The 27,767-nt window shown below is 40.5% G+C and overlaps 6 protein-coding genes across 6 annotated transcripts; 5 read left to right on the top strand and 1 right to left on the bottom strand.

Moving 5' to 3' along the window:
- Positions 1 to 3,549: 3,549 nt before the first annotated feature.
- LOC128727125 (Bardet-Biedl syndrome 1 protein homolog) lies at positions 3,550 to 5,724 on the top strand. The gene is made up of 4 exons (XM_053820992.1): positions 3,550 to 3,560; positions 3,766 to 4,034; positions 4,103 to 5,565; positions 5,656 to 5,724. Exons 1-4 carry the CDS (start codon positions 3,550 to 3,552, stop codon positions 5,722 to 5,724), a joined length of 1,812 nt encoding a protein of 603 aa, XP_053676967.1.
- Positions 5,725 to 6,871: 1,147 nt separating this feature from the next.
- On the top strand, positions 6,872 to 10,361 carry LOC128727126 (acyl-CoA-binding protein homolog). The gene is made up of 3 exons (XM_053820994.1): positions 6,872 to 6,889; positions 9,475 to 9,522; positions 9,667 to 10,361. Exons 2-3 carry the CDS (start codon positions 9,514 to 9,516, stop codon positions 9,913 to 9,915), a joined length of 258 nt encoding a protein of 85 aa, XP_053676969.1. The 5' UTR covers positions 6,872 to 6,889; positions 9,475 to 9,513; the 3' UTR covers positions 9,916 to 10,361.
- A 2,207-nt stretch (positions 10,362 to 12,568) lies between these two features.
- Positions 12,569 to 13,579, bottom strand: LOC128724564 (toll-like receptor 6). Its single transcript, XM_053818288.1, has one exon. The coding sequence runs from the start codon at positions 13,577 to 13,579 to the stop codon at positions 12,569 to 12,571; it is 1,011 nt and encodes a 336-aa protein (XP_053674263.1).
- A 944-nt stretch (positions 13,580 to 14,523) lies between these two features.
- Positions 14,524 to 15,672, top strand: LOC128724563 (leucine-rich repeat protein soc-2-like). The gene is made up of 2 exons (XM_053818287.1): positions 14,524 to 14,820; positions 15,001 to 15,672. The coding sequence occupies exons 1-2, from the start codon at positions 14,524 to 14,526 to the stop codon at positions 15,670 to 15,672; spliced, it is 969 nt and encodes a 322-aa protein (XP_053674262.1).
- Positions 15,673 to 18,634: 2,962 nt separating this feature from the next.
- Positions 18,635 to 19,849, top strand: LOC128724562 (leucine-rich repeat-containing protein let-4-like). Its single transcript, XM_053818286.1, has one exon. The coding sequence runs from the start codon at positions 18,635 to 18,637 to the stop codon at positions 19,847 to 19,849; it is 1,215 nt and encodes a 404-aa protein (XP_053674261.1).
- Positions 19,850 to 21,277: 1,428 nt separating this feature from the next.
- On the top strand, positions 21,278 to 22,674 carry LOC128724561 (protein phosphatase 1 regulatory subunit SDS22 homolog). The gene is made up of 2 exons (XM_053818285.1): positions 21,278 to 21,293; positions 21,368 to 22,674. Exons 1-2 carry the CDS (start codon positions 21,278 to 21,280, stop codon positions 22,672 to 22,674), a joined length of 1,323 nt encoding a protein of 440 aa, XP_053674260.1.
- The last annotated feature ends 5,093 nt before the right edge of the window (positions 22,675 to 27,767 follow it).

Raw genomic sequence — 27,767 nt, 5'->3', positions numbered from 1 at the left:
GCACACGCTCTTGATCGAGAAAACGTCACACACCATCAAGCGCAGCTATCGTACGCGAGTGGCACGCCATTAGTGAGAGCGATCGGCGTCTGAGAGCTTACGGATGCTGAGTTGGAGGCGCGTGCGCGTGCGCTCAGAACGGTACCGGGCTGGCCGGGAAATGGAAAGTGGAGTTTACGAGTAGGGAAAAAAAAGGGTTAAGACCTTGTCGGAAGGTCTACGGAGCCGGTTTGGACCACCGGAGGAAATCATTTATTAAACGCACCGCGACGAGCTGACGGTTAGAGCATTTGCATGCCATTGAGGTGTTCGAGCGAGGAAAATATCACCTCGATGGAGCTTTTCCTCCAATGCTGTTGATATTGAAAGCTTTCGGCTTCTGCTCGGTGAATGCATCGGTCGCGCAGAAACTTATGCTACTCGTAGGGTAGCATTAAACTGGGTCACCCGGTGTGGGAGTTCGGCTAAAAAATAATGCAAAGTCGTTAAATTCGACACTAAATCGGTGTCTCAACCAGACAGCCCGTGAACAGCGGACATCGACAGTTAGGCGATTGTTATATATTTATTAGCGGTAAGGTCTGTTGTAAGCATGAAATTAATTGTCGGTATTTTTTTTTGGCAAGCCCCCATCAACTCGGTGAGTTCTGTTGCAACTTGCGGTGCCATTCGCTAAAAATAAAGGTTTCCAAAAAAAACAAAAACCACCCCTTCAAAAAGCTTCACCATTTAAACCGCAAACAATACGAGCGGGCGCAACCCTGTCACTAATAGAAACAACGAAAAAATGTCAAGAAAAAGCTTCAAGAATCGGTTACTAACCCCGCGCGAAGTTAATCAGTTCATCTGTAGATTTATGCCACGGCGCGTTCACCGTCCGCTTCCCCCGGCACTAGCTTTATCCGTTAAACTTGAGCGGTAAAGAGACAGGCGCATAATATTGAGTGAAACGACGAAACAAAAGTCCTCCTACCCTTTTTATTGTCGAAGTCATCGCCCCGCTGGGGCTGCTCGAAGTCGCAAAGGCGCAATAGAAACCACCCTCGCTTCAGCATCCCTTTCACTCGTCGGCCTTCGGGCGTGTATTTGTGTGCTGGCACACGCACAAACGCGGACGTGCTAAAGTGGGACGCGATTCGAATGGATCGTGTGGGAGGGCATTAATTTGAATAGAAATCTCACGCGGTTTCGTTCGTTCTTGCCTTCGTCCGTTCTCGAAGGACGTTGACACGCGATGAAGCATCACCGGGCTGGCCAGAAGAGACCCCCAGAAACGAGCTTACATCGATGCTGCAATGCACCGTAGAATGATCTCAACGATCGTCTGAAAGCCGTGACGTACCGGTGATGATGTTCTGGCTTTACCAAAGTTGATGACTTACAACACCTCGGCTCGTCGAGTTGCAGAAGGGGTCATTGTTTAACCCGTGTGCGTTTTCCAACGAGTCTAATGATGGCCGTCCATACCCGAGCACGCTTCCAATACAGACGGGTAAACGATGGGTGCAATTATGCTAAGCCTACCGAAAAATAACCACCTGCGCGGACGAACGGATGGCGCGTCTGTGGAATCTCGTTCCGTTTCATCGAACCAATGCCACGCACACAGGCACTTTCACTCTCTTCCGAAGGGCACTGGAAAATGGCCAGACGGGTGAAATGGCAAAGCTCGGAGAGATTATGTCCAGCGAAGGGTGTGCCTGGTGTGCAAGGTCACCCTCTTGGGATTCACCCTCTTGGGCGGTTAGGGTAGTTCCGGTGCCCGTGCTGATGGGATGGCATTGTCCGGGCGAAAGCACGCACCCCTTGCTACCTGAGATAAGCTTTTCCGAGTACGGTGCGCACTTGTCTTGCATCGACAGCAATCTGTTGGTGTTCATGTGAACGAAGTCTACCTGTAAAAGGCTAAAGCACTACCGGGAAGTTGAAGGTGCGCGAGTACTTTACAACGTCAATTGTGTGGTGGCTTCATAATTGACATTTTGCAATCAATCAATATTTATAGCAAAATCAATCTCGAATAGTTTGAACTCCTTTGTCTACTGCACATGAGGCATAAGATTTTATATACACAATTTTATACGCCAGCTCGTCAAATTTGTGTCACACATTTCTCATCCTTGGAGGATGTTAGTCAGGACTCAAAACTATTAGTTTTATTAATTTAGAGAAATCATTTTACATGCCACTAAGGCAAGCTTTCCACTCGAACGCTTGCACGTTGGCAGTGTTCGATCGAAAACTCACTAAATATACACCACGCAGTGTCTGATTAGAAGCAAATACATGCTATCACAAGCCCTGTCTCAATCCGCTCGTGATATGATAAACTAGCTTTCCTATCATCGCTGCCATCACGTGGTACACGTTTTTTAATTATCCAAACCCAGGCCAGTGCTACCATCGTCGATTCAGAAAACGTGCCGTCGAAGGGAAAAGTGTGACAAAATGTGTTCAGCTTGGAAAACCAATCGCGTGAAGCTTGTCTCGCCAACCGCCAAGACCGTGCTGACGGTAAGCTCAACCATGGCAGACGTTCGCTTCGGGTAGTTCTTTTACCTCTCCACTGAAGATCAGACTTTTCGAAGACGGTGTAATTTTTCACTTCCACTCCGGGGTGCGCGGGCTTTCACACCCAACGCGATTCCTTCCAGCATCGCTGCATCGAATGCAAACAGGCTCGCAGGCGCTGTGACCGACATTTTCCAACTGAGCGTGGCAGGAAGGAAATGGAAAACTTGCCCCTTTGGGTGCCAACCGGCGCATGCCAACATCGGGACGGAGCATTTTGCACGGTCGCGTTCCCGGCTCATTGATTAATCGATCCGTGGCCGGATTTTGGCCGGCGGGAAAGGTACGCTGGTGTGGGGTATTTCTACCCGTGCATAAATAATCCGTCACACGCGACATGGTGCAGGTTGGTGCGGGATAGTGCAAGGGCACGGTTCGCGGCTTACCGATCGGCAGGGTTCATCAATTTAATAATAGTGCGCCCGGTTGGCAGCGGATCTTTGTAGCTGTAGAAGAAAGTTTTCTCGCCCCATCGGTTTGCCTTTCTGCTGGAACGCCCACGTTGTTGGTTCGCGGAGTGGTTCGGTGAAGCAGTGATAGTGAAATCCTGCTTCGGGAAAAGGTGAGAAAAACTTTTTTCCCTCCCCACGAGTAGGCCGCTGTCACGTGGGTTTTGCTGAAGTGGTGGCTGTCCGTTGCCAATGACAACGATATGCTTGCTTGTGCGCTTGCGCTTGCGATGCAGCTAAAAGGAACGTTGCCAACAGGTGGCCGCTGGAATGGCCACTATTAGCTAGCCGTCAAGGGCCAATTTCGTTTCTGTTGGCAACGGAATTGCTGGCGGCACAACGCAAACAAACGGGACGGTCCTATTTGGACGTGTCAAAAATACCCGATCTGAAACAGCCCCAAACGCCGAGGGAAACGCTTGAAAAAGACTCTTTCCACAAGATTCCAGATTCGTAACGGTTAGTTCCGGTGTGAGGTTTTGTGGTGGGATTATTTAGATCGAAGCTGATTGGATTATTCTCGGTTGGGATGTTCCTGTGGTGAGTTTTTTTTTCGGTGTGTTTCACGAGCCTCAAGTAGACAGCGTCCCTGGGTAACTGTACCGTTCTGGTCATCTGTTGAGTGGAACGGAACGAAATGAAACAGCGACCACAAAGCCTCCCGATCAGTTGCGGGCAATTTTCATCCAACACTTTCCTGCTAACGAAAGCACCCTCTTTTTTTTGCGCTCCATCGTTCAAGCAGCAAGACGAAACCCACCGATAAGTGGCTGGATGCGCAATGTGACGGTACGGCAGCATTACACACGCTGCCATCCTGCATGACGTTGTGTGATCTTAAGAATGACAATTACTACCAGCTGGTCGTAGTGGATGTGCCAATGAGCGATTTTGACACTAAGCCCAAGCTTAAAGTTTACAAGGGTACTAACCTCATCAGTGAGCAGCACCTTCCCGGGATTCCCAGCGCAGTGGAAAGCCTTTACATCAATGACCAAGAGCCACGGATTCCAAGTAACAATCGAATGAGCTGTAGAAGAGGTTTTAGGAAAACACCCAAACTCACCTTCACGCATTCTTAGTCATTGCAGTTGCGGTGGAGTCATCGGTGCTGTTCTATCGCAATATGAAACCGTACTACAAGTACACGATCCCCAGCATGACGATCGAGCCGCTGGAGGTGGACGTCTGGAAGAAGTTGCCGGTTGAGCGCGGTGAGCCATTGGAGGCATTAATCGACAGCTTACGCACGATCGAACCCTCGCAGATGACACTTCAGACACAGGAACTGCTCAGCCTGCCCGAAAGTGAACGTGGCGGGTACATCCATTCCAACGCCGAACGAAAGCTGGAACGACTTTCCATCATCACCGCGATGGCGACGATCAAGAAAGCTTCGAACGAACCGAAGGCCTCATCCTGTCTGATACTTGCCACGGAGTCCGGTGAGATGCTCTTTCTCGATACGCAAGCTTTCTTTGTGCTGGCTCAGGCTAAGGTGGGCCCGTTTCACGGAACACCTTCTATGATCTCGGCCAGTGGGCAGTACGATATCGACTACCGTGTCGTGATAACGACACGCGAAGGAGCTCTCTACCTTCTGCGCAAAGGGTGGCTTACAGGACAGCACATAGTGAAGCTGGAGGCACCAGCTGCCGGGTTGTCGTTGCTGCCCATCGATCAGACGATCGTGGTCGTTTGCATGAATCGATCGCTCGTGTGCTACTCGAAAAAGGGCAAGAAACTATGGACGGTGAAGCTGCCCCAGCCGGCTGTTTGTATGACACCGGTGTGTCTGCCACATCTCGGTATCAACCTCGTATGCGTCGGACTCAAAGGTGGCCTGGTGCAGTTCTACAGCCAGAAGAAACTAGTCGATCAGTTCTACGCACCGGAGTCCGTTTCGGCTCTATCCTTCGGTAGGTTGGGCCAAGAAGAACACGTGCTCATATTGGTTACTACTGATGGGTCGTTGATCGTGAAGATCCTCAAGCGGACGGCCGCGTTTGTGACGACAGAAAATATGTACGACGTAAAGGAAGCTGAGGAGCCACCGGGGAGCATGCAGATCCCGAAAAAGACGAAAATCTTTGTGGAGCAAACACTGCGGGAGAAGGAACACGCGGCTACGATCCATAACTCCTTTCAGTCAGAACTTTGGCGGATGCGGCTTACGACAGCACGAGCTACAGTAGATGTGATCAACTCGGCTGACAGTAACATGTCAACGGTTGATGTTGGTATCGCACCGATAAAGTTAGCTGCTGAGGTGCTCGGATTGGGACCGACGTTTAAGCTGTTTCTGGTGCTGGAGAACATATCCACCCGCAAAGAGGTGATGGGATTGAATGTGCTAATACAGGCGGATCATCGGCACTATGTTGTCGAACGGCCACATCTACGATTACCGATGCTCGTTCCCGGTGCCCCAATACGGTTGGATTTTCGTGTGACCGTTGCAATGGACTCGGCGGATGGGTTGCCTCCTGTGGATTTAACGTCGGAAAATTCCTACGTTAAGGTGCTCGTTTTTAAAACTGGACAGGTAGGTGCAGCGACGGTTTGTGTTTCCTTCAAGCTGCAAAGTAACTTACATGCGCTTTCTTCTGTTCTTCTTTGTTTCTTCTGTTTCCAGACTAAACCGCTAATCGCCTCGACCGTTGTTATGCCACAATCGGAGCCCCAATTTCTAAGCTCTTTTTAGGTGTGGTTGGGGAAAGAACTGAGTTGGGAGCTTAATTACTTTATTTTCAATTCATATTTGTGGATTGTTGTTAGAGAAGTATGAAATATTTAAAGAGAATAAACAAACCTCAAATATTTTAAACGAAAATTGAGTAAAGCGCCTGTTCGTATGCAACAGTTGAAACTCCTAATGCACTTATTTGAGCAAAGCTACACGTGCCAGACATGTATGAGCGCACAAAAGTTACTTATATTTAAAAACGATTACCTTACACGAAACGAGTAACTAGTGAATGGGGCTACCATGGCTACAATTTATTGTTTAATTTTTTTCAACATTACATGTCCTTTTTTGAAGGCAAAATATACGATTGATACGTAGTTATGAATTATAAATCATGGGAAAAATGGAGATTGTATTTTTAAAAAGACCACAAACATTATCAATACAAGATGTTTTGTTTATTTACACATTTTCATGCTATGGTTTAAGTATCTTAGATATTACGTGAGTCCAATAACCCACGAATTACATTATCAACCACAGAGCAATCATACGGCTGATACATAAAAATGTTAATATTATTATTGAGAAATTAAGTAAGAAAACCGTATCACATTATCTTTTCAGTATTTCATAATATTTTATGATGTATAATTTTTTGTAATATTTTCTTTAAAAAAATCTGTTTAATGAAGCTAATAAAACAGTGCTGATGAAGCACGTGGCTTGATTTATTAAGCTGGATTAAAATTGCTAAAAGCTACTATACTTGTACCACGTTTTACTGCAATTTATCATTGCATAATGTTTCAAGAGCTCAGTACTCGAATAAAATGACAATTGACGCCTTTTACCAGCAAAGTAGATTAATTATAATCAATTTCTACACATACATCCACTGCGGGCTAATCTATCTCGTACATCCATAAATAACATTATCGGTCATATGGAACTCCCTAGAGCTCCTTAGAGTTCGAGCACAGGCCGGCTTTAAGTTGACATCCCTCCATCCACCCTCCAGAACCGAGCACTCGAATTGATTTACACTTCACTACACAACATCGTGTGCGTATGATGTAGAAAAAAAACGTCCGTAAGCAACTTCATAGCCAACCACCAACGAGCTGCATAGCGATCGCGCGGTTCCTCAGTCTTCGCCAGACCAGCGTTCGAGTAAAAGGTGCGTAAGTCTCACTCGCATGGGCCTACAGGGAGTGTAACCGGTGCGACGAAAGGGGGGGGGGGGGTGGGGGTGGGGAAGGTAGTACAGAGGGGTCGCTTATCATTTGTGCCTTTCGCCGTGTATGCGTGTTTCTGTGCATAGCGTTTTCAAATTTGAATGTGTTTGAGTCTCTCTGCCGGGGGCCCTAGTGAAGGTCAATTGAAGGAAAATCACGGTGTCAGAGTCTCCAAAATGCCGGCAAAGTTCACCACAGGTCAAGCTAGAAGCAACGGCAGTCCACAAGGAAGGACGTCACTGGTAGCACGTGTAGGGTCGCAAATGTGCAACCTCGCAAGCACATGGGCACAGAGCAGTTGCGACCAAATCAGGAGGTCTCGTTTACCAAATCGGCCACATTACTTTAGCTCGTGCAGAGGAAAGAGTGCCCATAAGTCGCCGGCCAACACGTTACGTGATTATTAATTGCGAATTACGCTGCTAGGGGCCAGAACAGCGACGATAAAGACTTAGCAGCATGTCGGTTTGCTTGCATGCACGGCCATGCGACCTGCGAGTCCCCACCAGAAAGTTGGTTAGTCTGATGCAATCGGCCTAAATTGAATTGAAACCCTCGTGGGTGGGTTTTCTGCTGCATTCTTACGCGCCGTCAGTTGTGATCATTATTTAAGCAGGTCGGTTTTGTTGCGAAACTTCCTTTTTGCGCGTGACTCGCAAGCGGACGGTCTTTAAGCGAGTTGGGAAATTAAATGTTCGCACGTTAGAGAGAGAGAGAGAGAGAGAGAGAAAGAGAGAGAGAGAGAGAGAGAAAGAGAAACATGTCCCGAGGGCAGAGACCACACAACGGTGCCTAAATTACAGCGGTTCGATTGCTCCTTTCGCTTGCGATAAATTCGAAGATGATTCCAATGAATCATGTCCCCCCAAATGAAGAGTTATTTGTTTTCCAGTTAATCCTATCAGCTGGAGTCTGATACACGCAGCTAATTTGCATACGGCATCCTGAGCTGCTGAAAATCTCACGTTTCATTATTTGCAGCCCCACGATGAGATTGGTTATTGTTTCCTTTCAAACAGGTTTAGTTGTTTATTTATTTATTTCTTCTACTTACAACAGCTAAACAAACTTATGGAAGAGATCACTAATGCAGAAGTCAAAATACACATTAAATACACACTAGATGACAATTTAACAAATGCTATGAAATCTGCTTGTTTGTGGCACTTGGAGTTAGTACGGCTAGATTGTTAATCTCATTCGTTTAGTTTTGTTTCCAGCGAGAACCCAGAAAACAATACCAACCACAAACACGCTATCGTTAGTATTCAAAAAGAGATTAAAGTGGGATTGAAGCTGGCCAATGGAATGTGCAAGTGCATTGAAGTGCATTCGCACGGATAAGACTTTCAGATTGGCAACGGCACAGAAAATGAAACAAGGCGCGAAATAGGAAACGAGAAACTTGCATCGTTCACTTTTAACGCACGCGACCTTTGTTTAAGTGCGTAATGGTGCGGTGCAGTTCGTTGCAATTTGGCCGTACCAAAAAAGTAAAACTGCTTTCTCATGATTTTGGCAGTGAATGGAAACCATTCGTAAGATTCAACTCTTGTTGGATCATAATAAAGACGATGCAGTAAAAGTAAACCGACATAGGGGTTTTCCACTCGAGAAATAAAATAGGAATACGGGTTTTTTATATTACAATTCTCACTTATAAGGTTTATATGTAAATGTTAAAACCAAGGTCATGAATCTTTAGCTATGGATTTTTCCAATCGAGCATACCGGTTTGACCTACCTCGGATTAAAGAAACATTCGCAAATGACCACCAAAGCTAACTCAAATTAAACCACGTGATGCCGTCATTTGAATATAGTTTCAGCACAAAAACTTTAAACCACTTGAAGCATCGTGACGCATAGTGATTGTTCAGGTGTGATCTTCCAAGTGTGCATGTGTTTTTTCTCCAATTTATTGTAATGACGCTAAAAGGGAGGAAATATATTAACGAGACATTTTTTCTTCCCAAATGCAACCTCTTTTTTCAAATCACTTCATACTGATTTACAGCATTTTGCCTCGCTTTTAATAAGGTCACAGAAACTACAGATGGAAGAAGCCAGTCGAATACTTTGCGTTCACAAAGCGTTTCGCACCTCGAGCGCCATATCCGCTGTATTCGGTTGTGAGTAAAGGCTAACCGAAAGCAATAGTTATGAGCTGAAGGTACTTGAATTGTAAGAGCTAACCACGCTGTACGTGAGAAATGCTATCGTCAATGTCAGCCCACGGGGGCATGTCGTTCAAATCAGCCGTGTAACGTGTACCATGCCGGTTTAGTGTTAGCGTTCGGTCGATTTATGATACGGCTTGACCAATGTACAAAGGTCAATATCAGCGGACATTACTTTGAGGGCACTTTTTATGTCAGGATTTTTCGCGTGCTAATTGGTCTCCAGTTGATAACGACAAGGGCAAACGATTTTTTCCCTGTTGGTTTAAAGGGCAATAGCGATAATTAGTTAGCTAATGTTATTTTTTTTGCTTGCTTTTACTCTCTTCACACTCCATTTTCAACAGTGCTAGTCAACGGTTACATCAACCAATCTTCACGCCAGAATGGAGCAGGTGAGTTTGCATGGCGATAATGATGCTGATAAGGATTTCGGATCGATTCTTATCGCAGTCACTTCACAAGCGGTTTGGTGATGTTTTATACCAAGGGAGCTGATTTTAATATACATATGCATTGACTTAATGGTACACTTGCAGAAGTTCAACGAAGCCGCGGAAAAGGTGAAAAGCTTCACCAAGCGACCAAGCGATTCTGAATTGCTGGAACTCTACGCACTGTTTAAGCAGGCAACTGTCGGTGATAATGAGACGGAGAAGCCGGGCATGTTCGACCTGAAGGGAAAGGCCAAGTGGCAGGCGTGGACTGATCGGAAGGGTGTCGCTAAAGACGCCGCCATGGAAGCCTACATCAAACTAGTTGATGAATTGTCGGCAAAGTGTGCATAAGGACGTAAATAGTAAATAGTTAAAAACGACTAAAATTGAAAGAAAACTTAACGGAAACAGGGAATAGGGATTTCGTTGGGACAGACTTACTTTTCATTACTTTCTCGGATAGGTGTAAATCTTTTGCATTGACAACAGGTTTTGTTTGTTCCAATTTTCACATTAGGGCAATTCTGTATTCTCAATCATAGAATATGGGATTCGCTTGGGTAGTCATTCTGTTACCAGAAGGGCAATGTATACATTGAAAATAGCTGTCGAAAGATGAGTAATTCTTGTCGAACGAGAAGATTTATCAATGTGATCAAATCCATGATAAGAGTGCAATAAGAGGTGGAAAATGCGAACGATGTATTCAAGGTTTACACCTCATGCCAACAACGGGAGATAACAACCAAAAATAGTGATGTGGGGTTTGAATAAGATATAGAAATATAACAAAGAAATCATTCGAAAAATATACGTTGCAATCATGTTTTACTTATGAATTTATTTTAAATTTTATTGTTGCATTAGCTGGCTTTTTAAAAAGTGTGCATCTATGTTTCAGTTTTTAGAATCATTTGAGAATCATGATTATATCATTACATATCATAAATCATTTGAAAAGCTGCAATACAGGTTTTTTCAATTGCATAGGGTTTCTAATTTACCATGGTTTTTGAATGTGTAGATCAGGTGAAGATCATTTTCAGTTAACCTGCTTTTTGGCCGGATAAACGAGACTGCTTATCTATTCCCTCTCATATGACAGCGAAAGGGTTGGAAATGCGTAGCAACTCCCACATCCAAAATGATCGCTCCTTTTATCTGATGACGTCACAGTAGCCACAGGTGAACGCGTTTCCTAGCAAGAAAAAGTGAGATAATATGCTCAGAAGTGTAGGTGCAGTAGTAAGGGATCGTTCACAGAAGTAAACAATTCTATGTGGCTCTCCTGATTCGGATGTCGGAATAAATTCATCTAAATTTGGGGATTCCACTAATTATGTGCTGTGCTACCGTGTCCGACTGCTGAAATTACATTTTATCCGAACAATGCCGTGGCAGGTGTTGATGTAGGTGTTCCTTGTTGGTGCAGGCTGCCCACTATCACGACCGGGAGCCTCCCATAAAAGTAGTGCGTGTGTGACGTGTTGAGGAAGATCAACCACCCGATCGAAGTGAAAAGAGTGCGTGCGTGTTTATTTATTTTCACGGTTTGAAGTAAAGTGGTGCCCCATCGGTGATGTGTCCCTTGTGTGAAATATCGTCCTGCTATTGCAATTCTTAGACGTGCGTGAGAGTCGTGAAATCTTATGCCGTGAATACAAATGATGTGCAGTGTTTTACGTCCGTGTGTCTATTTTTCTGGTTATTGCTGCACAAATCGCCTCACACTTATTGTAATGGATCACTAACCAGGCGGTTGCGTGCCGTACAGTGTGTGTGATACAGAAGCCTAATGGTATGTTTTTGAATTATTTTTTTATTACCTCTGCTCATTCAATCGAGTGTGAAGCTTTCTTTGCATTTAGAAATCTAACTCCTCTAGTCTTCACTCCCTCAAACTCCGGCAAACATCTGTGCAACTCGATCTCAAGAACGGGAGACCTGTTCGTCCAGGTTAAGCCACTTGTTGGAATGCGGTTGGTCAGCATGCTCCATCCGTACACCACTCTTCGAGATACGGTCTTTCGAATCTCATAATATGAAAACTTTACTAATTGGGGCATAAAATAGGAAAACGATCTACGAAACTTTGAGGGGGCAGCTTTTATTCAAAGCATGCCTTACATGATATGTTTAGCTTTTGGTTTGAATTTCAAACAGCGATAAACAAATAGCTTTCAAAGTTATCTTGTCAGTTGTAAATGAAAAAAAAAATTAATGGATTTTTGCGTATGGAAATGTTCACCACATCTACTGGAACTGTTTTGCAGAAGAAAATACTAGAGAGCCGTGAATGAACCGAGCTCAGCAGCCCGCGTAGCGAGTTAATGTAGGTCACAAAACTTCAAATCCGCTACTTGATCCCGAGACACCGTGGGAGGGGCTGATTGCACGGAGCCGTTCCTGTTTCCTCTTGCAACAAACGTGTTTCTCTCGCCTTTTTCACGGAGAGAAAGAGCGCTGACCGTTTTCTTAGGGGGAAATTGGTCGATATGATAGGATTTATTTCGTATAAATTTCTTCTGGTTCTTTTGGGCTGCTCATGAATGCATCAATAAATCAATAACATCGGCAAAAATTTGTATGTACTATAAAACTACCCTGTTAGTTTTAATGTGAGATATTCACGAATGTATAACTCAATTTTATGCAATATTATATACTTCAAAATAATTGATTGTTAAGTTAAAATAATGGGAGACATAAGTTATGGCGAGTGATCGGGTTTTACACGTGGGAGACATTCTACATTTGAAACCGGAATTCAAAGCAAGGAACGATTGCGTTTTCTCCTCGCCGGAGAGTTTTCTAACGGGTTGAATAAAGAAGAAATGCCATAATGGCAAAAATATTCATTCGAAAGGGCTTTTCCGTGTTTGGTGACTGTGTCATTGAAATGATTTGTCATATTTATTGTTTGCAGAGTTAATTAGTCAGTTTTACACGAGTTTGCTACATTCTTGGGTAATAGAACTTTTGTATTGTTAAATATTATTGGCCATCATTGCACTACATCCCAGCAGCAAATTCGTATGCCTTGTTCCACATAATAGTCTGCATTGTAGCATTGTTGATTTGTCGCTAAGCATCCGTAATGCTTCTGGCGTAGGTCGGCCAGATGCACACGTTTGATCCATTCACAGGACCAGTTATTGTTGCGCAGGATCATCATGCTTGTGAGACTAGGAAACCGCACGAACAAATCGCTCAGCTCCGTGAGCCGATTGTCTTCGAGATTTAGCTCCCACAATTTGGGCATACCCCAGCGCGAAATGTCCAGCATGGTCAGCTGGTTACGAGCAAGTCGAAGCCTTTCCAGCGGTATCCTTAGGTGCATCTGAGAAGTGGTGACACTTTGCAGCTCGTTGGCAACCAAATTGAGCACTCGTACCTGGGTAAGGTATAGGTCATCCATACGGAAAGTACGCAATCGGTTAAAGGAAAGATCCAACGTGTTTATCTGCCACAGCGATCTTCGCCATCCGATAGGGGCGTTGGATAGGCGGTTGTTCCCACAGTAAAAGAAGATCAGTTGTGGCATGTTCCAATCAGAGCAGTCCAGTGACGACAATCGGTTGTAGTTCAAGGATAGCTCTTTCAATTTAGGCAGCGAAAACGGTGATACAATTTTCTCCAGGTGATTGTTATCTAAAACCAAACAACTAAGCTCACAGAATGGATCCAAAGCTCTCGCGTTTAGATGCCCTAAACTATTATTTCCAAGATGCAGATTATGAATATGCAGCATCGAGCCAGCGGGCAGTTCTGAAATGAACAATATTTTGTTGTGGCTGACATCGAGCGCTTTCAGTGAGGTTACACCTATGAAGCTGTTCAATTTCAGGTATCGCAACTGACAGAATGTTATGGTCAGCCTCTGTAGGCCGGGCAGGTTTCGTACCGTGTTTGGTATATCGTTCAAGGAACAACGCTTGATGTAAATCTGAACGACTTCCGTATTTCGCTGAAAATAAACATAGTGCAGCAGAGGAGCACCATATAGGAAGTACATACTGTAAGAGTCGTTGCGATAAATCGTGAAGCTCGGCTTTCTCCAGTTGTGGAAGATAAAATTAGTTGATGCATTGGAAGTTGAGTCTGTTACGAATCTGGGCGCTCCGCACAATTTGCAGGGCAATGGTTTTAAGTCATCCCTTGTGCATGTTTTGAAAGTTATCGCTTGAAGTTTCGTGATAGAAAAAAATTGCATCCAACTCGGAAGATGATGGGTAGTTAGTTTAATGGGTAAACCGTAAAAGCAACTCAGCTGTACAACTTACCTAAGAAAGCAAAAAATACGGAAAATTCTAATATCCATTTCTCTCTGCTACTAGAACTAAGTTTGGTCCGATTTGATCATCTAATATTCTTGGTGGAACCCAACTAGGCGACCTGACTTGTTTTGCTATTGGTATTGACTCTTTTCGACATTTCAAATGATGGTAGCTCGTTTAACCTAAACGGATGATGCTTTCAAGAATCAGCGATATTTCTGGCTTAAACGAGCGTTGATGTTCTTTTAATAGTATCGAAACGCTAGTAATAAACGAGCTGTAGTTGCTGTAGCCTCAGTGGAATTTTGTTGCTACCCAAAAACAGTCAACGTTTCAAATCTGTTGCTGGAGTTTTTACCAATTACCATCGTTTAAACTTCTCCAGCAGCTGCCAGATTGCAATGAGTCTACTTCAGCCTAGCCCAAGTGAGAGACAATTGTTGACGTGTGATTTCAAATCAATTAATTTATTCCGATCATAGTGTTTTATTTGCTTTTATTCGTTTCAATGCAGCCATGTCGTAGTCAGTGTCGCTTCGAATTAAGCTTCAGGTGCGATCTTGATACTATCAATTTGGCTACCGACGGCATGAGCAAACTTCGTACAATAGTAGAGAGTGAAAAGAATGCTTTGATTATAAATATCAAGAACCTCCTCGTGCCAGCTGTGCCATCCGGGAACATGCTGTTGCGACTACAGTCGATCGCCAGCTCCATCACCTTTCAGCAGTTTCGAGAGAATGTGTTTCATTTGCCGAGTGGTGTCACATTGATAACGCTTTGGATTGAAAATGCAACAGCGATGCAATCGTTCCGCATTGCTGGAGAGGCTTGGGTGACTCAGCTTCAATTCATGGACACGTCCCTCGATCGTATTCCAGCAACGATCGGCTATCTACGATCTCTGAATAGTTTCTCGCTGACAAGAAGCAAGCTGAAGAATTTGCAGTTAGATGCAGTTTTCCGTATGCCCGAGTTGGTTATGCTTGACTTGTCCTTCAACCAGATAACAAGAGTTTTCCTCACTAATAACAATTGTTTGAACATAGGAAACACCCAAAGAATTGAGTGTTATAATGTCCTGCAAAATCTGGATCTATCGCATAACTACATACAGCATATCAACATGTCTGACTTTTTTCCTTTCACTGCACTGCAGAGGATCGACTTATCGTACAATCGGGTGTGGAAAATGGAATCTACAAGTCAACTAGCACTGTCATCGATCGAATCATTGATTATGATGCGTAACAATCTAACCAAGCTACCATGGGAAGAAAGCTTCCAGTTGCCCGACTTGCGGGTGCTCTTGTTAGACGAAAATGATTTCACACAAATGCCCAACAGCTGGGGTGAGTTGCCGAAGCTCACCACGCTTAGTTTGCAGAAAAATCAGCTAAAAGTGTTGAGTATGAGCGCTTTTCGCTCATTGGCCGAATTGAAGAGCATCCTGCTGAGCTACAATCAGTTGGAGGTGGTAAATTCCGTTGGGCCCGTGGTAGTACTGCCGCAGCTGTCTGTTCTCAGTTTTCTCTACAATAACATCACACAGATCGATCTCAGCGGTTGCCAATTCCCAATACTGTCCATTCTGACGTTAAGCAACAATCTGTTTCAACGAATACCGCGGCAGATTTTTAGTCTAAATCCTACCATCTCATTGAAGATGTATGAAAATCCCCTCAGGTGTGCTAATGTCAGACAGTTTCGCAACGAAATCGTAGCGAACCGCTTGCGGATCACATCCGCTGATGGTCAACCTAGTAATGCTTGTTCAAAACAATCCATCTACATTCAGGAGATGAACAAAACCATGTGTTGTGTAGGATAATAAATAAAGAGACTGCTTGTCAATAAAATGTATTATTCAGTTAATCTGCGTGATAGTAATACTTCTCGGAAAACATTATTTGGAAGTCACATTTCAGTACATCCACTTCAGGTTAGTTTTAAGTAATCTCTACGATTATTGGACAAACTAAACCTATTGCCATGTTTTTTTTTCTGAATTTAAACGTTTCACAGTTTGTTTTTACAATACAGTTCATTTTACTTGCTCTTGTAGGAGTGTGATCAATAAGCTTTCGTTAATATGGTCGTATAACATCTAAATCGTTGTATCATATGGTTTTTTGGATTATTAATTCTTAAAAAATACAATACGAATTACGAGTACTATATAAATATCTTTCTCTTATCAATATCATTGATTTTTACTGTTAAAATTAATAACGTTTCAAACAATTTGGATGCTCTTCATGTTTTTCAAAGCTTCTTCTGATAATAATGGAGATATAGATCATACTATCTTATTTGTACAATTGATATTACCGCCTCATTTCCTTAAGGATTAGAAAAAAGGACATTTCCTTCCATTTTTACCTTTTTATCACGACTACTCGGCAAAGATGAAAAACTGGGTAAAACTATGTTTTTATTATAGGAAGAATAAAATTTAATTTTGACAATGTGAACATTCACAAACCTAGTGTATTAAGTTATTTTTGCTTGATATTTTTCAATTACATTGAGTCAAACTAAAAATTGTAATTTAGCCAAAAATGCTTTCGACTTATCTTGTTTGAACATAATGTGTTGCTAAAAAAATTGTTTTCCACAAATGTAGTTTGTGCTGTAATTTACAACAATTTGATACTTTATTGCATTATAATTTGTGTGTGATGATAAATAGCCAAACAATCGTGAAATCCCACTTCAGTAACAATACGATTGTTCTACAAGATACAAGAGTAGATGGCTAGGTTCCACTGTAAGAGTTGTGCTCATCGACAACAACAACTTAAGGTTGATTAATACATTGTCAATTTTCAGCGATAGTGTTGGCTCTGTGGATTTGGAGTAATTTAGGACCGTTTCTCTGTCTCGGTCAATGTCTTCAACAATACTGGTTTCGGTGTGATGTCGGTGTTATTAATATGACTTCGGACGGAGGGGCTAAACTACGTCGGGCTGTAGACACTATAGATGAAGGTGTTGATATTAGTATCGAGAAGCTGATTGTGAGTAGCACAGCTTCAGGACCGTTCCTGCAGAGAATTGAAGCGTTCACTAATTCAATCACATACTACAATTTTCGCGATCCAGTTTTCCAATTACCGGAAGGAAACACCCTATCGGATATTGAAATTTTCGGAAATGGAGCGATGAGATCGTTTGTGGCTGGTTCAAATAGTAAATTGAAAACGCTGTATATAACATACAGCCAACTAGATCGTTTGCCGCCGACTCTAACAAAGTTGGCCAAGCTGGAATATCTTAAGATACGTAAAAGTTTGCTGACAGGGTTACGCCTAGACATGCTCCTTGAAAATCGAAATTTGATTTCGGTAGAGTTGTCTGGCAACAAAATACGACAAATATTTCCAGTCACTTCACCTCTCAAAAAAACGCTTACTTTAGTCAATTTATACCTTGATTACAATGAGCTCGAAAGACTTGATATATCCATGTTCGCTTCTATGCCTAATCTAGAACGGTTGGATGTTACAAATAATCGCATTATTCATTTGCTAACTACAGCTCCAGTGACTTTTGCTAATCTAACTCAGTTAGTCTGGTCGTCTAATAATATTTCTACATTAGACATAAGAGATGCGGTGTTTCCGCAATTGGCAGGCCTTTATTTAGACTATAATGCACTGACAGAGATTCCGCCTTTTTTGGAGGTGTCATTCCCCAATTTAATGTATTTCTCAATGCAAAGAAACAAACTAACACGAGTAGACATGAGTGCGTTTAGACCGTTTCAAAACTTGCATAGTATATACCTAACGGATAATGAAATCGACTCTGTGCGAACTTCAACTCCATTTACGATATCTAGTCTTAATATGATATCTTTTGACATCAATCGGATTACTTCGTTCAACTTCAGTGGATGTGACTTTCCCAATATTACCCATATATACTTGACTGGTAATCTTTTGACCACAATTCCACCGTTGTTTCAACGATATCCAAAACTCCATCTAAATGTTAATTGGAATCCGATCAAATGTAGTAGTATGACGGCATTTAAGACTAGAATTGCAGATGAGAGGCTTTATGTGACTATGGCCATGGCACAGGAAGAATGTCCCTCCACATCTTCTATTACAATCAAACCAAACGAGCTTGTGTGTTGTGATTCATGAATGTAGAATTGTTTTTGATCAATTAGAAATGCGTTATTACGGAATAAATCAGCAAGCACTCAACAATTTTTGTGTTGTTTATTGTTTGAATCATCAACTAATAGTTTTATTCTGAAACTTTATTGCAATTATATATCACATGATCACATTTCATAATGGTTTCAAGGATTAGTTGTTTGTCGATGATTAATGTTCGATTTATTTATCTTTTTTTTTAAACATTAACTAGCCAAGTGATTGATATTCACTATATGGCGATATTTACCATGCAATATAATATTATTGCATTAGTACATATTGGTAATGAATAAGTTCAGGTATATTTCACGTGTAGTTCAAACTGTAATAAAGAGCTTTGTGTTGTACCTTATCGATTTATAATATTGCGTTAGACTCGAAGAATACTGCTGGGCGTCGATTCCTCTTCAGTAGCACCATCTGAAATGTAATATTTATCGTTGATGGCTAGTTTACGCTGTAAGTATTTAGATAGACAATACAGAAAATTGGATCAAAGTGTATATGATTAGAAACCATTTGACATTTTTAGCTGCATTGTTAGTTTTGTGGATTTGTAGTAATAATGTGAATGGTCAATGTCTCGAGAATGGGTACTTATGTAATATCGGTGTTGTTAACATGACCTCCGATGGAGGAGCAAAGCTACGAAAGACTATCGATATCGCAGATTCAACGGTTGTAATAGTAATCGAGAAACTGATTGTGAGTAGCACTGCTTCGGGTCCATTTCTACAGAGTGTTGGAGCGTTCACAGATGGAATCATATATAAGAATTATCGAGATCCTGTATTTCAACTGCCAGAAGACAACACAATGAAGTATATTGAAATAAATGAATCTGAAATGATGCGATCGTTTGTGGCAGGATTAAATAGCAATTTAAAAACACTGATCATTGAAAATTGCCGACTAGATCGTGTGCCCCCGACTCTTGCAAAGATAATCATGCTGGAAACTTTGACCATAAAATGGTGTTCGTTAACGGGATTGCGCCTGGATGTGTTAATCGAAAACCATAATTTGATTTCATTAAATCTATCTTACAACAAAATACGACAAATATTTCCAGTTACTTCAACTCCCAGGAAAATGTTATCCATCTTATATATACATCTTGGAGGTAACCAGCTGGAAGAACTGGATGTATCGATGTTTGCTTTTATGCCAAGTTTGGAGCGCTTAATTGTATCAGGCAATAAGATAGTTCGCATAGAAGCTACAAGCCCAGTGACATTCGTAAACTTTACTGGATTCGAGTTGGAAATGAACAAAATCTCATCTATGCATTTGGAAAATCTTTTCCTTCCGAAGTTAATTGCGCTCAACATGGATGGAAATGCTCTCACAGAAATACCGTCACTTTCAGCATCGTTCCCACAGCTTAAAAATATCGGATTGGGTAAAAACTCTTTGAAGCATCTTGACCTTAGCGCATTTCAGTCGCTGTCTAATTTGGAAGAAATCTCCATCAGTGAAAATCAGATAGAATCTGTTCGCGCGTCTACCCCATTCGTGTTGCCAAAACTCTGGACACTCTCATTAAACAATAATCGGATCACTTCCTGGAATATGAGCGGATGCGACTTTCCCAACATGTATGACATGATTTTGAGTGTCAATAAGTTTACTACAATTCCTCCAGTGTTTCAACGGTATCCTAAGGTTCGTTTGATCATCGGAGTAAATCCCATTCAATGTAGTAGCATGACAACTTTCATGAGCAAAATTATTGAAAAACGGCTTTTTGTGACCGTCATCAATGCGGATCAAAAATGTGACACTTCATCTTCAATAACTATCGATAATATTTTTGCGGCATGCTGTGTATCATAGATGATTAAAAAATATGAAGACTAAAAAAAACTGTAATGAAGGTTGCATTCAGTGTATAGAATGAATAATAGGAATGACCTACCTCTGAAATGGCATGTATATTATATACAAGTAAATACAATTTAGTCAATTTAAAAAACATTTTGAGTAAATCCTTGCCAGAATCACTTAAATTGCTTCTTTGTACGAAACAATAGTATTCACAGTGTAAGACAATAATAAGTTTATGATTTTTAGAGATTTTGTTTTTATTTTGGATATTTTGGAGATTTATTATTTTTATCTTGCTTTCATTAACTTGGTAATACCATAATTTTATGGAAGAGGATTGTATAAACTACAAATAAACGATTCATGTACATTTTATCAAATATAAAATACATTAACTTAATTCGATGACAGGAAGTGTAACAAAGAAAAAAAATAAAATGTTTTGTAAAATTCAGGGTGGGAAGAGGGTGAAAATGAAATGTTTCGCAAAATTCATGTGCAGATAACTATTTAAATTTAAACTGCTGTTCAAGTTGATGTGTATATAATATATTTGACTCATATGTGTTATTTTCATTTTTTCCACTAACCAAAAGTGTAGAAGGTTCAACTCCCTCAGTGAGCTCATGTAATTTAACTTAATTGAAACACGTAAGCCTTTTTTATTTTTCTTTCCATACAATCAGTGTTGAGGTTTCCGCTCTTCCACTGGACAGTAATGGGGGATTTACATACAATTCTCTTTCCTTAAATACCAAAAAAATGTAAAAAAATACAATTGAAGTCAGATTTAACTGAAATTTAGCACATATGATTCTTCTTTCTTACCATAGATTGGCATTTTTTTAGTTCTCGGGGTGGAGAGACGGGCAACTTTTCAACCAGCTCTCCACCTCTTTTTAGAAATATCAAAATGATCGTACCAAATTCGAATAAATGAAATTTGGCAAGTAGGTTTATTTTCCATTTGCATAAAGAGTAGGAAAGTCTCAGTTCCTCCAATGTGGAGCAACGAAAGGCTCCCAAACAAAAGGTTGCAAAAAATGGTCAAATATACATATTATTATTCTAAAATTACGCTAAGCCTGTACAAAGAGAAGTAATTTTTCGGCGTAATTTCAAAGAGAAGTAAGTTTCATGATATTTTGAACATTTGCAAGCACATTTTTACTAAAATAATTTGATGCCTTTTCCACGTGTTATTCAAGCTATAATTAAGAGTATTGTTGTTTCTAATCGCTTTATAATATTGCCATATAGTCTAAATAGACAGTGGACTGTGGATTTCAGTTTAGTAGCATCAGCAAAGCATTGTTGGCAGGAATGACCATCCGGATACGTTAAATCTTGAGTTAAAAAAGCGGTAACAAGTCTGGGCCTTACGGTTGTTTCGCCACGAAAGGAGAAACATCAGCAGAATTATATCAGATACTGTTGATGGCTAGCTTACGCTGTAAGATTTTTGATTGATAATCTAGAAAAATTGTATCAAAGTGTGTAAGAATAGAAATCATTGGACATTTTCAGTTGCATTGTTGGTTTTGTGGATTTGTCACAATGGCGTGCATGGTCAATGTCTCAACAAAGGATTCTTATGTGTTATGGGTGTTGTCAACATGACCTCTGATGGAGGAGCAAAGCTTCGCAAAACCATTGATATTGAAGGTGAAGCGATTCCAATAGTAATCGAGAAACTAATTGTGAGTAATACAGCTTCCGGTCCATTTCTGCAGCGTATTGGAGCATTCACAGATGGCATCATGTATAGAAATTATCGAGATGCAGTGTTTCAACTGCCAGAAGGCAACACAATCTCGGATATTGACATCAATGGCTCTGGAATGATGCGATCGTTTGTGGCAGGACTAAACAGCAATTTAAAAACGCTGAGCATAGAAAATGGTCTGCTAGATCGTGTGCCTCCGACTCTTGCTAAAATGACCATTCTGGAAACTCTGACCATAAACTGGTGTTCGTTAACAGGATTGCGTCTGGATGTGTTGGTTGAAAATCACAAGCTAATTTCATTAGATCTGTCGTACAACAAAATACGACAAATATTTCCAGTTACTTCAACTCCCAGGAAAATGTTGTCCATCTTATATTTGCATCTTGCAGCTAATCAGTTAGAAATACTGGATGTATCGATGTTTGCTTTTATGCCAAGTTTGGAGCGCCTAATTGTATCAGGCAATAACATAGTGCGCGTAGAAGCTACGACCCCAGTGACATTCGTCAACCTGACTGGATTCGAATTGGAAATGAACAAAATCTCATCTATGCATTTGGAAAATCTTGTCCTTCCGAAGCTAATTACTTTCAACATGGATGAAAATGCACTCACAGAAATCCCGTCACTTTCAGGAGATTCATTCCCAAAGCTAAAACGTATCGGAATGAGTGAAAACGCTTTGAAGCATGTTGACCTTAGCATGTTCCAATCGTTTGCTGAATTGGAAGGAATATATTTTACCCACAATCAGATAGAATCTGTTCGCGCGACTACTCCATTCGTGCTGTCAAAACTCGTAACACTGTCATTTACCAACAATCGGATCACTTCCTGGAATATGAGCGGATGCGACTTTCCCAACATGTATGAGTTGATGTTGAATAGCAACAAGCTTACTACAATTCCGCCAGTATTTCAACGGTATACTAATGTTCGTTTGTCAATTAATGCAAATCCCATTCAGTGTAGTAGCATGACAACTTTCTTGAGCAAAATTACTGAAAAACGGCTTTTTGTGACCACTGTCAGTGCGAGTCAAAAATGTGCCACCTCATCTTCAGTAACTATCGATAAAAATTTAGCGGCATGCTGTGTGGCATAAATGTTTCAATAAATATTCAGATTTGACTATATTGCAATATAAAGCAAGGAGCTTTTACTTTACGTTCGGTTAAATGTTATAAGAAAAATGCTATTCAAAGCTATGCGCCATACTCGTGTAAATGATATTCGTATAATAAAAACGTAACAGATATTCAGCTAAATTCTTTTTGGACAATTTAAGTAACTTAGCTTCAATTTATTGAGTAAATCAAAACTGTCTTCGCATATATTTTTATTTTAGCCGAAACAATTATTTGCACACCTTCTAATAACAATTATTATGTATATAATTTATAAGAATCATTCGACAACTGAAGAGAGGTCAGAGTTATATAGCATTTATGATTAATGATAATTTATGAGTAATGAAGTGGTGTTTCAATCTGGTAAATCTATATGGAATATGATTGCTTACAAACTTACTTGCTGATCCGGTACTACAACCGTGTTAGTCCTTGTGCAGAAGACACTGTAATCACCCGCGGTCGAGTGCCGTCGTCCTATTTCCGTTTTTGTCTCGTTTATCTCCAACTGTAGGCTTTCTAATGCCTCCTTAATCTTTTTGTACGTCTCTTCTATGTAAAAGAAAACATGCCATAGACATGACGATAAAAATGTTGCTGTTATCTCATATTTGTTCACTGTTACAAGTGAGTTGTTTAAACGAACTGCTGCAATATTTTAAAGGTGATAAAATATATAAAAGCAATACCCAATATAAAAAAGCTGACTCGAGCGTGGTTAATTTCACTGAAAATCATCTGTAAAAATTTAGGTTTATATTTTTGATGATATTATTCACGTGGTCAAATCAACGTCGTTATGAAATTATCATATTTTCCACAAAGTACCATGCGTCTCCATATATATATATATATATATATATATATATCAACAAAGCATATACAAAAGTATTCGCCCATTCTTTTCTGTTAGTTTGGGAAAAGGTATTTTTAGATTGGTTTTTTATTAAATTTATTTCTAAAGTTGAAAGCAGCGTTTTTTCCATAATTAATAAGCTTTTAAAAAATAAATAATTCAGATCAAATAAAAAAATAAAAATTTTCAAACCATTGTTGAGCTATTTAAGAAGAAGAAGAAAAAAGCTGTAAACATCAAATCTCAATGATTTTTCAATCAATGTATAGACATTTTATTTAGCCACTCTTTGATCTGATCGTTTATTAATTCATCTAAGTGCTAAGACCCTCTTGAAAAGAGCTTTGACTGGAAGCTGACCAGATTCTCATCCATACGTCGGCACTTACATCCATACTTCGACCGACCATACTTATCAACGCGAGGTATATTACCACGAGAATGTAACACATCGACGATACATTAAACAGCACGTAGAAACTAAACATATTAAGCTTGGAATGAATAAATTTGGATGGATGTAGAAAGGAATTTGAAGAGTTGACAAAATAAACCCATTAATATTTGTATTGGAACTCAAGAATAATATTTTGCAATATCACAAATGATTGAACATGCTTCTCTTTGTTGGCGTGTTTTACTCCGAATAAATTACATGAAAAAATAGTAAAAAAATCATTGACCCGGATGTAATCGGATATCTCAGCTAGCTTGTATGGCAGGAAAAGAGTTAAGTATCAGGTGTTACATACCGCCAAATCTAGCATACTAGTAAAGCTAACGAGTTTATAATGTTACTAACATATTGGAACTATTTCCACTGATAACATGTACAACTGTTGGCTGCTCGTAAACTTATTCTGTTGGCAAGTAGATTAGGACTATTCAGTTAGCTTATGAATGAACTATTATAAAAACAACAGCATACTTAAAACTCTAATCATAAATCGATTTAAACACGACTGAAATGAAAGCCTTTAAATAGTTAGGATATGTTGGATTTTCAGATAGTTCAAAAGCGAATGTGACACAAAATAGAGTTGATGGCTAATTGGCACTGTAAGAATTCCAAAACGTCATTTTTTGTTATAAAATACATAACAGAACATTTCATAACTCACAGCACTGATTATTGTGTGGATCTGGAGTTGTTGTTGGTCAGTTCCCTGCAATGGCCAATGTATCGGTAGCAATGTTTACCTGTGTAACATTGGTGTTGTAAACATGTCTTCTGATGGCGGAGCTAAGCTTCGGAGGACAATCGACACGGAAGAGGATATGGTATCTATAAAAATAGAAAAGCTGATCGTAACAAGTACTGCTTCGGGTCCGTTTCTGCAGCGGATTGCAGCATTTACTAATAGCATTACTTACGTGAATTATCGAGATGCCCTATTTCAACTGCCAGAAGGCAACACTATCTCGGATATTGACATCAATGGATCTGGAATGATGCGAGCGTTAGTGGCAGGACTGAACATCAATTTAAAAACGCTGCACATAGAAAATTGTCTGCTAGATCGTGTGCCTCCGACTCTCGCTAAGATGACTAAACTGGAAACTCTGACCATTAACGGATGCTCGTTGACAGGATTGCGCCTGGATGTGTTGGTCGAGAATCTCAATCTAACTTCATTAGATCTGTCGTACAACAAAATACGACAAATATTTCCAGTTACTTCAACTTCTAGAAGAACGTTGTCCATCGAATATTTAAATCTTGGAGGTAACCAACTGGAACGACTGGATGTGTCGATGTTTGCAATCATGCCAGCTTTAGAACGCTTGGATGTACGAAGAAATAGCTTAGTTAACATAGAAGCTACGATGCCAGCAACATTTGCTAACCTAGCCCAATTTCTGTTGACGTCGAACAGAATCTCAACTATGAATATAAATAATCTAGTGCTCTCAAGAGTGAAGATACTTTTTCTAGATGGAAATAATTTTACAGAAATCCCGTCACTTTCGGGAGCTTCTTTGCCAAATCTGCGAAGTCTCGGGTTAGAGCAAAACGCTTTGAAGCAGGTAGATCTTAGCATTTTCCGTTCTTTACAAACATTGGAAGATATCTACATGAGCAGCAATCAGATCGAATCTGTACGGGCAACATCGCCCTTTTCGCTGCCAAACCTTGAGCTACTGAATCTCGATTATAATCGAATCTCTTCGTGGACTATGAGTGGATGTGACTTTCCCAACCTCACATCTGTGAGTCTGGGATACAATCAGCTTACTACAATTCCACCACTGTTTCAACGGTATCCTAAGGTGCGCTTGGCAATAGAAGGGAATCCCATTAAATGTAGTAGCATGACAACTTTTAAAAGCAAAATTACTGAATACCGACTTTTCGCGACCGTCGTCAATGCGAATCAAAAATGTGAAACTTCATCTTCAGTAACTATCGATGAAAACGAAGCGGCATGCTGTGTGGCATAAATGGTTCAATAAATAGCCAAACTTGAATAATTGCATTGAATAATATCATGGAGCCGTGAATGGTAATAAGAAATAGCTTACCAATGTCTAAATAAGGGGGTGTCTTATCTGCTAATTCCATGTAAATAAAAAATAATTACCATTGAGTCAATCTAAGGAACATGGGTAAGCTTTTTGCGTAAATTTGGATAATAGTCATCATTATTATTGTTCGGCCCAGGTGTAAATTTAGTTTTTACTTTGCATGAATTATAACTAGAAATTGTAAATAAACGATTCCTGAAAATTTTACTCTATACAAAACATATGAGCTCAATTAGATGACAGAAAGAATGTTAACAATTAAGCGCATTGCTACATCCAATGAATAATGTGTGGATAATCATTTTTATTTTAACTTCTGTTCAAGCTAATGTGTTTATAATGTTTCTAATATTTTGCTGCTATTTTCATTTGCAACATTTTTTAAGTATAATGACTAATCGGAGTATCCTCGACTTCCGGTGAGTTTATTCTGTTGACAAGCACATTTGGGATTTCCCGCCCGGTTGATTTATGAAGAAAATTAAAAAAAAAAAAAAACAAAGTATACCTAAAACTCTAATTATAAATCGATTTCCACAAGACTGAAGAGAAAGCCTTTAAATACCTAAGATGCGTCGGGCTTTCGGTCAGTTCACTAGCGAATGTGACACAAAATAGCGTTGATGGCTGATTGGCACTGTAAGAATTCCAAAACGTATTTTTCTTATACATCACTCCTAAGAACATTTTACCATTCATAATAGCACTGTTAATTGTGTGGATCTGGTGTTGTTGTTGGTCAGTTCCCTGCAATGGCCAATGTATCGGTGACAATTATTACATGTGCAACATGGGTGTTGTAAACATGTCTTCTGATGGTGGAGCTAAACTACGGAGGACAATCGACACAGAACAAGACATGGCATCAATAAAGATAGAAAAGCTGATCGTAACCAGTACTGCGTCGGGTCCGTTTCTGCAGCGGATTGCAGCATTCACTGAAACGATCGTATATATGAATTATCGAGATGCTGTGTTTCAACTGCCAGAAGGCAACACAATCTCGGATATTGACATCAATGGATCGGGAATGATGCGATCGTTCCTGGCAGGTGTGAATAGTAAGTTGAAGAAACTTAAAATTATTAACTGTCTACTAGACCGGATTCCGCCGACTATGTCCAAGCTCAGCCTGATGGAAGAATTGATCATTCGTCGCTGTTCGCTGACAGGATTACGGCTTGACATTTTGATAGATAACCTCGAACTAAGGTATTTAGATCTATCCGCAAACAAAATACGACAAATATTTCCGGTTACATCATCATCAAAGCAGATGTTATCAACCATCAATTTGAATCTAAACCAAAACCAGCTCGAACGGCTTGATCTATCCATGTTTGCCGCTATGCCGAACTTGGAAGTTATTGACGTTGGGAAAAATCGCATTGCTCTCATAGAAGCCACGGTTCCAATTACTTTGGCTAATCTATCTTACCTTTATCTGTCTTCAAACTACATTGCCTCCTGGAATTTACCAAATCTTGTACTTCCGAAGCTGATTTCGTTTGATGTTTTTAATAATTCCTTCATAGAAGTTCCTACACTTACGGATTCGACCTTTCCAAGTCTTAAATTTGTATCTCTCTATGAAAACAATATAAAACGAGTAGATCTGAGTGTATTGCAATCGTTACCGACGCTTAATGGAATCATAATTGAAAATTCGCAGGTTGTTTCCGTGTA

Source organism: Anopheles nili, chromosome 3 (genome assembly GCF_943737925.1).
Source record: "Anopheles nili chromosome 3, idAnoNiliSN_F5_01, whole genome shotgun sequence".
Classification (NCBI taxonomy): domain Eukaryota; kingdom Metazoa; phylum Arthropoda; class Insecta; order Diptera; family Culicidae; genus Anopheles; species Anopheles nili.
This window is presented reverse-complemented; position numbering and strand designations above follow the sequence as displayed.

Bases quoted from the DNA above. Each gene is read 5' to 3' on its own strand.
- LOC128727125 (XM_053820992.1), top strand. The intron at 4,035-4,102 runs GTAACAATCGAA...ACGCATTCTTAG, and splicing joins CCAAGAGCCACGGATTCCAA to TCATTGCAGTTGCGGTGGAG. The intron at 5,566-5,655 runs GTAGGTGCAGCG...TTCTGTTTCCAG, and splicing joins TCGTTTTTAAAACTGGACAG to ACTAAACCGCTAATCGCCTC.
- LOC128724564 (XM_053818288.1), bottom strand. From the start codon at position 13,579: ATGTACTTCCTATATGGTGCTCCTCTGCTGCACTATGTTTATTTTCAG.
- LOC128724563 (XM_053818287.1), top strand. From the start codon at position 14,524: ATGCTGTTGCGACTACAGTCGATCGCCAGCTCCATCACCTTTCAGCAG. The intron at 14,821-15,000 runs GTTATGCTTGAC...ACTGCACTGCAG, and splicing joins TTTTCCGTATGCCCGAGTTG to AGGATCGACTTATCGTACAA.
- LOC128724562 (XM_053818286.1), top strand. From the start codon at position 18,635: ATGACCTCCGATGGAGGAGCAAAGCTACGAAAGACTATCGATATCGCA.